Source organism: Pteropus vampyrus, unplaced genomic scaffold, assembly GCF_000151845.1.
Source record: "Pteropus vampyrus isolate Shadow unplaced genomic scaffold, Pvam_2.0 Scaffold400, whole genome shotgun sequence".
In the NCBI taxonomy this organism is placed as follows: Eukaryota; Metazoa; Chordata; class Mammalia; order Chiroptera; family Pteropodidae; genus Pteropus; species Pteropus vampyrus.
In genome coordinates this window covers 1,133,374-1,145,317 of record NW_011889181.1, presented here as the reverse complement: position 1 = coordinate 1,145,317, position 11,944 = coordinate 1,133,374, and the positions used below count along the sequence as shown (strand labels likewise).

General features: G+C 38.4%; 1 protein-coding gene and 1 non-coding gene across 4 annotated transcripts in view; both read right to left on the bottom strand.

The window, feature by feature from the left end:
* Nucleotides 1–2,403, bottom strand: part of LOC105305874 — an 8,449-nt gene extending 6,046 nt beyond the window's left edge. Inside the window, exon 1 of the transcript XR_002777330.1 lies at nucleotides 2,386–2,403. This is a non-coding gene — a transcript (uncharacterized LOC105305874). The remainder of the gene's footprint in view (nucleotides 1–2,385) is intronic.
* Nucleotides 2,404–6,327: 3,924 nt separating this feature from the next.
* Nucleotides 6,328–11,944, bottom strand: part of C1QTNF3 (C1q and TNF related 3) — a 19,013-nt gene continuing 13,396 nt past the window's right edge. For 2 of the 3 annotated variants that reach the window (XM_011380714.2, XM_023523683.1), the window contains exons 5-6: nucleotides 10,339–10,438; nucleotides 6,328–8,184 (exon numbers count right to left, since the gene is read on the bottom strand). In XM_011380714.2, coding sequence (XP_011379016.2) covers nucleotides 8,025–8,184; nucleotides 10,339–10,438 — 260 coding nt within the window. In that variant the 3' untranslated portion in view covers nucleotides 6,328–8,024. The remainder of the gene's footprint in view (nucleotides 8,185–10,338; nucleotides 10,439–11,944) is intronic. The other variant, XM_011380715.2, reaches the window with a different exon arrangement.

Below are 11,944 nucleotides of genomic sequence, written 5' to 3'. Positions count from 1 at the left end.
CGGCCCCGCCTCCCAGTCGCGGGCAAGAAGTCCGTTGAACAGCTTTACTCTTCCTTTTGCTGCGAAGTCCGAAGTTGCCCCTGGGCTTGACCTTGAGATTCTGTGTCCTGTCACCGATCTCTCAGGACGCTTTTACTCTTACCTTGCGATCCCAGCCGTTGTGCCATTTCAGCCCCTACATCTGCCCGTCCCTTGAGAAAAAGTACATAAATCTTTATGAACTAAGTTCAAGTATTTTCTTCTGCAGGCTACATATTGCCGCCTTCATCGCTCGTACTTCTTAGCCACCCGATGATTGCATCCACAAAGGTCTTGAGATCCTTTCTAGACTCTTCCATTTTGAGTTATAAACTCTGTGGATTAGCTACCTTCAACAAGAAAGATCAAGCTACTCTAACAGATGCCGTGCAATGTGTAACAGAAGAAAATTGGAGCGAGTAGTGCTCATCAGAGCCAAATGAGAGGACTTTAAAAATATTTTGATTTTCCACCTGCCATTTCTACAGATAGTTACAGTTTCGAGGTTTTCATTTTCATGCCTAATCTTTTTTTCTTTTTAAATTACGAAAAGAAATCGCAAATAGCCTTACTACTTTTACAAATCGTTTTCTCTCTTATCAGTGTGCCTGTGTATAGGTGGTCTGCCAATTTTTGACCGTTTTGGAATTTAAAAAGAGCCAGAAGTGCATGCCAGAGAATTCTCTGTCTTAATCCTTTCACAAGTATGGGTTTATGCATGCTGAGGCAGGTGATAACAGCGTAGGCAAAACTTGGCACAATGTTAATCGAGATACTTTAGACAAGTTTGAAATAGTCTTGATCAATTTTAGAATTATTTCAGGGTTCTCGTGGCTTTCCCTATGAGGTTTTGCCTCTCACGTGACCCACACATCTTCTCTTCGCCTTCATCTCTGAATATCCACTGTTGAAAGACATTGCAGCATATTAAAAAATGTAAAGGTTTATCTGATCAATAATCTATTCAAATCGGACAGTGTCACAAAGGAAGTTAGGAGAGTTCTACCAACAGAAGCTGGGGAGAGACTGTAAAGAGAAAAGGTGGAAGTAAAGCAAGGAAATGATTGATTGGCTATAGCTTAAAGCATAGTGAGCTTTCTGTGATTGGTTGTTCCTAGGTTTTGACTTCATAATCTTAAAGCGGGTCGCCACTTTGTTAGAGCTGCCTCAGTCTAATGGCCTCCTTGTGTAATTAACACCTCCTTGTCTCTCTATCCCAAGATTCCTTATCGCCTTCTCTTTTATTTTTATTTCAAGAAGCTTAAAAAGAAAGAGAAAGTACAAATGATACAGGAGACATCCAGATTGACCCAATTTCTTTTCGTATTTCCTTCTAGTCCATTTTTCTAAAAAACAGATAGTACAGATATAGCTTGAGCTAACATCCTGGATCAGATTCACCATGAATCAGAACTCTTACCCAGCGTGAAGCTTTACTAATAAGTTCAGAGATACTGGTCATAGAAAGGCTCGAACAAAGCAGAGGTCTGGAAAATCGCTCATGACTCTTCAGGTCTTTCTCCATTGGACATATACCCTCTGTTACAGGCTGAATTGTGTCCCTTTAAAATTCATATATTGAAGTCCTCATCCCCGGTACCTCAGAATGTGACTGTATTTGGAGACAGGGCCTGTATAGAGGTGATTAAGGTCAAACGAGGTCATACAGGTGGGTCCTAATCCAAGATGACTGGTGTCCTTATAAGAAAAGATTAGAACACAGGAAACAGACCGAGGGACAACCATGTGAGGACGTAGCAGAAGGCAGCCATCTTCTGCAAGCCAAAGAGAGAGGCCTCAGAAGAAACTAAACCTGTCTAGCTGATAAGGAGAGTCACCTGCATTTTCCTTTAGCCTCCCAGGACATCCCCATGCTAAAGGGAGGAAATAGATCATAGGCCAGTGGCTTTTAACTCTTTCTATAGCTTAAGTCTCCTTTAACTCCCACCCAAAATTATATTTCTTTGCTCCTCCTCACCCCACCATCCAAGACACAGCACTCCCATGATTGTGGTATATGGTCCAATAATGCTATAGCTATGTTATTTATACACCATATTCGACTATGCAACACGTAGTAGTATTTTGTGGAATTGATTTACATGAATAATGTTACATTGCATTCACTTTTCTGAACTTGCTTTTGTACTTCATCTTATGTAAATTGGTCTCCCCATTTCTACTCCTTCCATGTAAATCTTGACTTAAGTACAAAAGAATTCATTGGAAGGGTATTACCAGGTAGCTCACGTAATTGTCTGAGAAAGCCGAATTCGGCAGTTGGCAGGACTTGGGCAGCTGGGGTCATTCTCAAGGTTACAGCATGAAATTCTGCTTAGAATAAAGATCTGCACAGTCTCCACTCACCTCTGCTCTGCTGTGGAGAGTTGCACCAGCCTCAGTCTGAGTGAAAAGGATGAAGGTACTATCTCAAAGAGCTGCTCACTGACAGGTAAGATGAGACCATTCAATTAGAATTACTAAGGTGGATTGAAACGCATCGAACACATGAAAAATGATGAGTTAATAATACTGATCTTTAAAAGATCTTATTAATCACCTCTTGAAGTTGCTAGGGCACCAACTCGTTATTCTAAAAATTGATAAATAAAAGTGAAAAAAAAAAAACCCATTAATCTTGTCTCCCATGCAAACAGTATTTCAGGATAACCAAATAGCTAGTGAAAGAATGTCTGTCTTTAAAAATGTCACTAATTTGCAACTGCCAGTGAAATAGTGGATTTAAGTTATAATCATCAATGGCTGCTAAAAACATTAGGCAAAAAGCTAATGGAGGAAATATTACAATATGTGGATTTGACTGAGATACCCTGAACCCACTGATCAATTTTAACATCACAAAAAAGAGACAATAAAACATTATGGGCCTCTTGGTATGATGCAATTGATAATACCACCTATAATGTTTTCCTGCAAAGAGATTGAGTCCAAATCTAATCAAGCAATTATCTGTTTATGATAAATGCGCAGAACAGAGGAAGATGAGACGGGAGATGGAGGAATATGCTATATAACACCAACAGATACGATCGGCAAAATCCACAATGTTGGAAAGGAAATGTTAATTAATTAATTAATTAAATGAGAAATCATTGCAGATTTCAAAGCTTAAATGTTAGATGTATGGATCAAGTGTGATGTATAAATCTTGTTTTAAATCACGATTTAAACAAATACACCGTCGAAAGATATTTTTGAGACAGTTGGGGATATTTTAAATCATTGACTAGATATTAGATGATAGTAAAGAATTGTTCTTTTGTTTTTGTGTAAATGTTATGGTGATTATAATTTTTTTTTTTTGATCTCATATCTCTAAGATACATTCTGAAGTGTTTACAGGCCTTTAAAACTAGTCAAGGAATTTCTAATACCTGGTCAACTAGATTTTAGAATTGTCATGGAGCTTCTACTTCCTTCTTTTTAAGTAAGACTGTCGATATTTGTTATCCTGTCTCTGTCCTACCATTATATTGGGTGGGTGGCTGGGTGGGAGGCAATGCCTTGTCTCTTTCACTTCACAGATCAACAGATTAAGAAAAACTGTTCCCATCATTCCCCCCACCCCCACCCATTCAATTACTTGCTCAACAGCTCACAGAACTCAGGGAAACACTTAAATATGTTTACTAGATTATTACATAACAAAAGATATGACGAAGGACACAGATGAACAGCCAGGCAAAGAAATACATAAGGTGATACGGTGAAGTTCAGGTGGGTTCCAAGCACAGGAGCTTCTGTCTCCATGGAGTTGAGATATGACCTCCTCCAAGCATGTAGATACGTTTACCAACCCAGAAGCTCTCTAAACCCCAAGCTTTCAGGATTTTTACTGAACCTTCATGATGTAGGCACGATTAATTATTGATTCCATTTCCAGCCTCTCTCCCCTTTCTGGAGACTGAAAATTCCAGGCTTCTAATCATGGCTTGGTCTTTCTGGTGACCAGCCTCCATCCGAGAGCCCACCAAGAGTCACCTCATTAAAACAAAAAATACTGTTACTCCAAAAATCCCAAGAGATTTAGGAACTCTGTATCAGGAACTAGGGTCAAAGAGCATATATTAGAACGAAAGATGCTCCTAGTGCTTTTATTGCTTAGGAAATCACAAGAGTTTTAGAAACTGGAGTCAAAGACTAATGTTAGAAGATTCTTCTAGCTCCCCTATTTAAAAGAATTTAGAAGCTTTGTATCAAGAACCTGGGGTTGAGACTAGTTTTTTCGTAAAACAAAACAAAACAAAACAAAACAAAACAAAACAAAACAAAACAAAACTGAAAATGGCAAAAATACCTCTCAAAATGGGAAAAGTTAAATAAATTATGCAGCCATTAAAATTATATTTTTAAATAATCCTTAATAGGATTTCAGAGCACCCTTACTATGTTAAGGCAAACCATAGCAAGATATAAAAATATGTAAAAAGTACACTTTCAAATGATTTGTTTCATTACTATGTTTTTAAAAACAAAAGTCATAAAGATATGCAGGAAAAGACTGAAATAAACACTTCAAAATGCTAATATGATGTCTAATGGGATAATGCAATTTTATACTAAATGCTTTTATGGATTTTATAAATTTTCTACAGCATTTTTCTAACCAGAAAAGAAAAAAGATATTGTAAAATTAACACCCCAAACATAATTGAGCAGGAAATTGTCTCTAGCCAGGAACACTGCCTTGTCCATAGCCATTTCATGCTGTGAGCTGGGTGTTGTTTCTCTCTCCTCTAGCTCCCTAGGGCTTTGCTTTCTGTAGCTATGAAAACATTCTGCTTTATATCATCCATGCCCTTACTCCTTTTTACATATCTTTCTCCATTAGGTTTGTCAAACAAAAACCTTTGAGACTGAAAGTTTTTCTGAAACAAGGGGTTCGCCAAGGCATATGTCGGCCAGGAAAAGGCCCCAGTCCTGGAACATACATTCTGAATTACCAGAGGCAGGGCTAGATGGAGAAGACAAACATATCCACTGTCTTGCAGTTGACGGGGGCTCTTTTGGACAGTGAGTTTGGGGAAGAAAGACATAAGTTGCTTTGAAAGGATTTACATTGGTTCTAGATAAGAGGGGAGGAAAAAGTGAATCACAGAATATTCTGGGATAGGTGAATAGTCCGTATTGGGTGCCTCTGTGTTGGTTGTGGGCAACGGTCCAGAAAGTTCATGTGAAAACAGGATGATTTGGCGTCTGGTGGACAGCTATTCTTTCTAGATAGCTGCTTGGGAGTTGATTCAAAGTTTCAACAGACATTCAGGAATGAGAGCAGTCTTTTGTTGGTTTCAGCTCTGGCTGTTAACTGGTTAACTGCCCTTGTTCACTTCCCACTCTGCTGCCTGCTATAATGCAATTTAGGCCAACTCAGAATTTTTTTCTTGTCAAGTTAAAAACTCCTGAAAGCTAAGAATTTAACTGCAAATGCTGAGTAGCTCTTGGAATAACATAGTATCTTCGCACAAACTAGATGTTTATGAGTTCCGGCCGTATCCTTTGGAATTTACATTTGATTATTCTATCCACTGCTTGAATATTTTTGACTTCAGCTTTTATTCACAATATGCTCAATAGAATTCCTTTAATATAGTCTCTTTGTTGTCCAAAGTTCAAATGTAGCCCTTTCTGCACTGGAAAATTACCCAACTTGATCATTATAGGAAGCAATTCTACAGTGTACGTATTGCATTTCTGCAGCAAGCAGAAACCCATGTGCTTCATTCGTGGAGTTTGCCTTCATGGGGGCTTTAGAATGTAAAAGTTGGTTTCTTGTATCTTTACATTTCACATGACATCGACATATTACCACTTTTTGCAGAACCTAGTTTTAGGAAGACGTAAAATCAGTCTTCCAGATCTAATTCTGGTAATGGGTGAAACTGTGAAACACTGATAATTGTCTTGGCCTTCTTCCACCTTCCTTACTGGTCACTCTTCTCCACACCTAGGACTTAATTGCAAGCCAGCAGTGCTTTCCACCTGCCTGCGACCAAACCGTGGGTGTCTCTACTAAGGCGAAAACTTGAATTTAGGTATCAACATAAAGACTTCAGGTTGTGAAGAAGATCCCTCTCCTCCAAAATACTCAGATTTCATTAAAGGATCCTCTAAACATCAAAGTCTTAAAAACTCAGAGGGTTGAAGTTGTAACAATGGAATAACTGAAAAGTGGAGTTTTTCTTGGACAACTTATCCTGCTCTGTGCCCACATAATGGATTGTATGAATGTTCACACCATGTATATGAAAATATTTTAACTTTGTATTAACAAATCGTAGTGACTTCCAATTGTATGACTATTCGACTTTATTAAGAACATTATAAAACCATATATGTAACAAAGGTATATTTATTTTTTACATAATAGTTATTTTGTTTTTCTTGGCTCGATTTTATCTAAAGCCAGGCCAATATCTTCCTCTAGGTACTTACTTGTATTGTATGTTCTTTAGATATGGAATTCCTTGGACAGCATGCAACATCCAATATTTATTGGCAATGCATTTTTACGGACTATTTATGACATTTGGTAATAGTAAACTTCAACCCCATGACCCCACAGTTCCAGGGTAGGGAGTTGGTGGGGGAGACCTATACGAAATCACAAAAACATTCACCGTCAAGCACATTATAGGTAATATCCATTCACTTTTAAATAGCATTGCATATGGATTCAGGAAGAGTTTTAAAATATTTACAGATCTAAAGAAAAGGGTCAAAGGCTGAACTGATCACGAAACACACTAGTTAGCTCATAGGGCAGCCCTAATTAATTTTCTATGCTTCCAGTACTATCTTTGGGTACTATCTTCAGATAGTATCTGGTGCATTCTCGTGAATATCATTTTGGTGACTAATTTAATCCTTTGAGAATGGATTAATCCTTTTAATCCTTTGCGGGAGGGATAGGCAAAAGTCAAGGGGCACAGCTCTTGTGTGAATATTGATTAAATATGGTAATCAAAGAAGTCATATAATTTTTATTAAAAAAAATGGTTAAGAGATTTTATTGTATGTCTCCTAAGTGGAAGGCCCTTATATTTTGTATCCGTTAGTTCGAGTGTATATAACTGAGTCTACAGCTCCTTCAACATGACTTGTCAATGTGTAGTTTATTAGGGTAATTTCTAAATTGAGAGAAAAGAAAGTGATTACATCTGTATAATGTGGACCTAAACTCATTTCAGCTGATTCTGCAGGTCCGCATGAACAAAGATCTATTGTAACCTGAGAAACGCAATGACAAAGAGTCAACCTGATAAACCAGGTTTGGTAAATCCAATTCTGGATCCGGAGATATTCTATTTCCAAAAATACAAGCTATTTGAAGATAAGATTTAATTATAGCAGTATCCTTATAAAAAAAAAAAAAGAAGAAGCAGTCAATTATTTGTGGGCATCGTGAATGCTTTTGCTATCTAAAAGCTATCTGGAGTTACTAAAAAATGTCTATACTTTATTCATGAATATCGACCCATTGGATCAAAGTGTTACTTCCCAGTCTAGGCTTTACAAATGTTTCTGGTACCTTTGTCCTGGCAAGTGTCCCTGTTCTTGCCCTGGTCCCATCATAATCACTACATCCTATTCTCTGAAAAGTTTTAATGATGAACTCCAAACCTCAAGGGTTCCTGAAAGCTGTTATTAAATTTAAAATAGAGCCACAAAACTCTTGGTAAATGACTTCTCTGATGGGAACAATTATTCCCAACCTGTATCAAGAAAGGAATTCTCTTTTAGGTGCTGAGAGAATGATAAAGGTGCTTAGTATATTGGTCAAGGTCACTTGGGAAAAATTCGTTTATTCTTCTGAGCCCCTGAGTCATCGCACATTATTACTGTACCTGTGGCATGATTAGCAATATAACCATTAAAATTTTTTTAAAATACAGCATGTAGAACCCTCAACTCTAATGAGCCTCAGATCATAACAATACCAGCTCAGCTACAAGTCTTTCCAAAGCGGATCAGATCTATTCAGATATTTACTTAGTTTCAAAGAGCAGGAAGCCCGCAAATGTAGAGAAGCGCTGATGGTCCCCATGAAGAGCGCCATTGCCCATTCTCAACCAGACTTCGTCTCCTTTGGCCAGCTTCAGCACTGCATGGTTGCTGGATGTATCTGATTTCCCTTTTGTTTCATAGCTAGAGAGAAAAAAAGGTACAAACTATTTAGCCTTTGCAGTGGACAGCCAGTTCATTACCAGAATCTGTCCTCCCCTTCATGCCTAGACTCTCATGCATTTAGGTAGGGTCCTGTGATCAAGCTCTTTAAATGGCATATGAATAGAAATAATGTGCCATTTATAGGATTGGCCAATACAACTCTCCTTGATCTTTCCTCATTATGATCGTGTGGGATGCTAATGGCAATGACAAGAATGACCTTGGAAGTTATATGTTGAAGGCTGAAGACTTCTTGTAGACTATGTAGAAGAAAGCTCCCTCTTGTCTACCTCAACCTGAACAACCACTCTGGACTGCTCCATGAGAAGAAAAGGAATTTCTACTACGTTCAAGCCATTATGTTGGGCCAATGTTACAGTGGTTTAGTCTACCCTAAATAATTTGGAGTTTGGTACTAAAGGAGGGTGTTGTCATAACCCAAACTAAAATACAGATGCTCCTTGATTTATGATGAAACTATATCCAAATAAACCCACCATAAATTGAAATACTGTAAGCCAAAAATATATTTACTACACCTGAAACCATAAAACTCATAGAGGAAAATATAGGTGGTAAGATCCTTGACATCAGTCTTTTTTTAAAATACAGCATGTAGAACCCTCAACTCTAATGAATTTGAATTTACACCAAAAGCAAAGGCAACAAAAGCAGAAATAAACTAATGAGACTACATCGAACTAAAAAGTTTCTGCACAGCAAAGGAAACCATGAATAAAATGAAAAGGCAACCTACTGAATGGGAGAAAATATTTGCAAATTATGCATCTGATAAAGGGTTAATATCCAAAATACATTTTTAAAAATTCATACAACTTAACAGCAAACAACAACAACAACAACAAACCAATCCAATTAAAAAATGGACAGAGAATTTGAATGGACATTTTTCTAAAGAAGACATACAGATGGCCAACAGGTATATAAAAAAATGCTCAACATAATTAATCATCAGGGAAATAAAAATTAAAACCACAATGAGATATCACCTCACACACGTTAGAATGGCCATTATCAAAAAGACAAGAAATAACAAAATTTGTCAAGAACGGGGAAAAAAGAGGACACTTGTATACTATTGGTACGAATGTAAACTGGCACAGCCAATATGAAAAACAGTACAGAGAGTCCTCAAAAAATTAAAAATAGAACTAACATATAATCGAGCATTTCTACTTCTGGGTATTTAATAAAAGAAAATAAAAATACTAGGTCGAAAAGATACATGCACCCCCATGACACAGAACGGCTTTCACCAGACTGTTTTCGAAAACTGGGCGGAGCTCCTCCCTCTCCTTTCAACATCTTCGCAATCTCCCCCTTTGCCCTTCTTGTCTCATACCTTCCTCAAGTTGGGACAGGTCAAGAGTAATAGAGTTCCAGGTGTTCGAGTCACTATATTCTAGGTGTCTTTGTTGCAACAGCTTCACCTACCTAACTCATTTCACATACATGCTCCCACTGGAGGCCAGGCTCCAGGAAAACATATGGTGATCCTTACAGGCCATTAGAAATAACAGGGAGAAGATGACAGCCACAAAGTCATTCACAGATAACTTACCATCCATTTAATTAGGGGAAAGATGGTGGTTCTCTGTCTGTCTCCCACATTCTAAGCTTCCATCAGAGAATGTCAAAATATTTCTTTTTAAAATAAAGAAATGTGGTGCCAGGCTGCTAGGATAAGTATCAGAGCAGCAGCACAGCCAAAAGAGAGGGACCTGTTCCCAACTCTAACCCACCAGCCCACAAGGGTGCTAGAGACTATCGACAGGGCTAAAACCTAGGCAAAGGGGGCGGGAGAGTAGGAAAGTGGAAGAAAAGGCTGAGAAAGAAGAAATAATGCTTTAAGAAAAGAATATGAAGGATTAGTTATGGGGAGTGTTGCTAATAAGTGGCTCAAGGCCTCAACCTGTTTACGCTAAGTTCACCGGGTTGATTTCTTCTCAATTAGTGATTATAATCTGGCCATACATTGGTGTTTGGAAGCTCTCGGTGATAACAGGGTCCACGTCAGCCTCTGTTGATTTCTATCTACTCCCCTGATATTGGCCATCCTTTGAGCCAACAATGGTGGCATGGATGTCACCTGTATTAGAAAAGGCCACCCACCTGTACATGCTGAAGACTGTATTGCCATTGTGCATGAGGTACACATACACTTCCTCGACATCCTCGTGCTTCATCATGCTGAAGGTAAAGAAATACACCCCTGAAAAAGGTAGGCATTTATTTACATTATATTAATACATTTTGCATTGAGGACTGCGAGGTAGCAGGGAGATATGCCACATGACCTCACATTTCTTTTGCTGATATTCTATGTGCTATGTAAGTTCTTCTTGGCCCTTATTTGTACGAGTGCCCCTTTATCTGCTCTCACCTTCAACCTGCTTTAAATTTTGTTGAGACTTTCTCGATGTGTACACTGCGCGTCCCTATTACAAACTCTTTGCAAGAAAGAGTTTGCCTTATTTTGGCTGTATCTCACTTGCCTCTGATGCAGTGCTTAGAACAAAGCACATGCTGTTCCTAGGTACAGATTATCATCAGCACCTACCACAGGACTCATATGGACAACGTACAGAGCCCTGCATGGATGAACACACGGCCCTCTGTGGCCCAACAAAATGAGCCAAGTATAACATTACACTTGTCACAGATGTTAGCCAAGGATAAGAAGGTACAGTAGCACAGATAAATTTTTATCACTTCTAAATAAATAGTTCCGGTAATTTCTCATGTTCTTTATTGTCAGTAGATGAAATTATGTAAAGAAAGATGCAACTTTGACTCTGCAGCATAATCTTGCTCCTAAAAATGTGAATCTTTCTTATTTGAAAAAGACAAACATATTTTAAAAGACAGTAATTTTCTTATAAGATTCTAGAGCTTCTAATTGAAAGCAACTTAATATTACCCGATACATTCTAAATGCCAGTGCGAAACATACTTTCACTGGATGATTGAGAAGAATCCAACAGTAGGGAGAGGAAAGGGAAGGAAAAGCTCAATTCCAAATAATCTTGGATTTGAGAGGACATTTTGAAAAGATGAATGAATGTAAAGTATCAAACTCTTATTGATTTCCATGCTATATTTTTAAACTAATGGTCTTGTGTTGGTCTGTTCAACCTTCTATAACAAAATATCACATATTGAGTAGCTTATAAACAACAGAAATTTATTTCTCCTAGTTCTAGAGGCTGGAGGTCAGAAACCACGGTGCCAGTGTGGGCAGATGAATGCCCTCTTCCAAGTCACAGACTTCTGGTTGTACCCTCACATGGCAGAGCGGCTAGGAAACCCTGTGCGGCCTCTTTTATGAAGACACTGATCCCATTCACCTCTGATCCCATCCCATTCAAGGGCTCCACCATCATGATCTAATCACCTCTCAAAGGCCCCACCTCCTACCTCCTAATCCCATCACTTTGGGCATTAGATTTTCAAAGTATAAATTTTGGGGGGACACAAACATTCAGACCATAACAGGTCTCGTGAGAGAAAAACCCAGAAACGTTAAAAAAGAAATACTACACAGTTTTATGCTCTTCCAAAGGTGCAATCAAGTAAGATAGAAGCTGTAAGGGTATCACGTTGATACATCTGCCTGAGTCAAGAGGAAGCCCGCAAATGTAGAGAAGCGCTGATGGTCCCCATGAAGAGCGCCATTGCCCATTCTCAACCAGACTTCGTCTCCTTTGGCCAGCTTCAG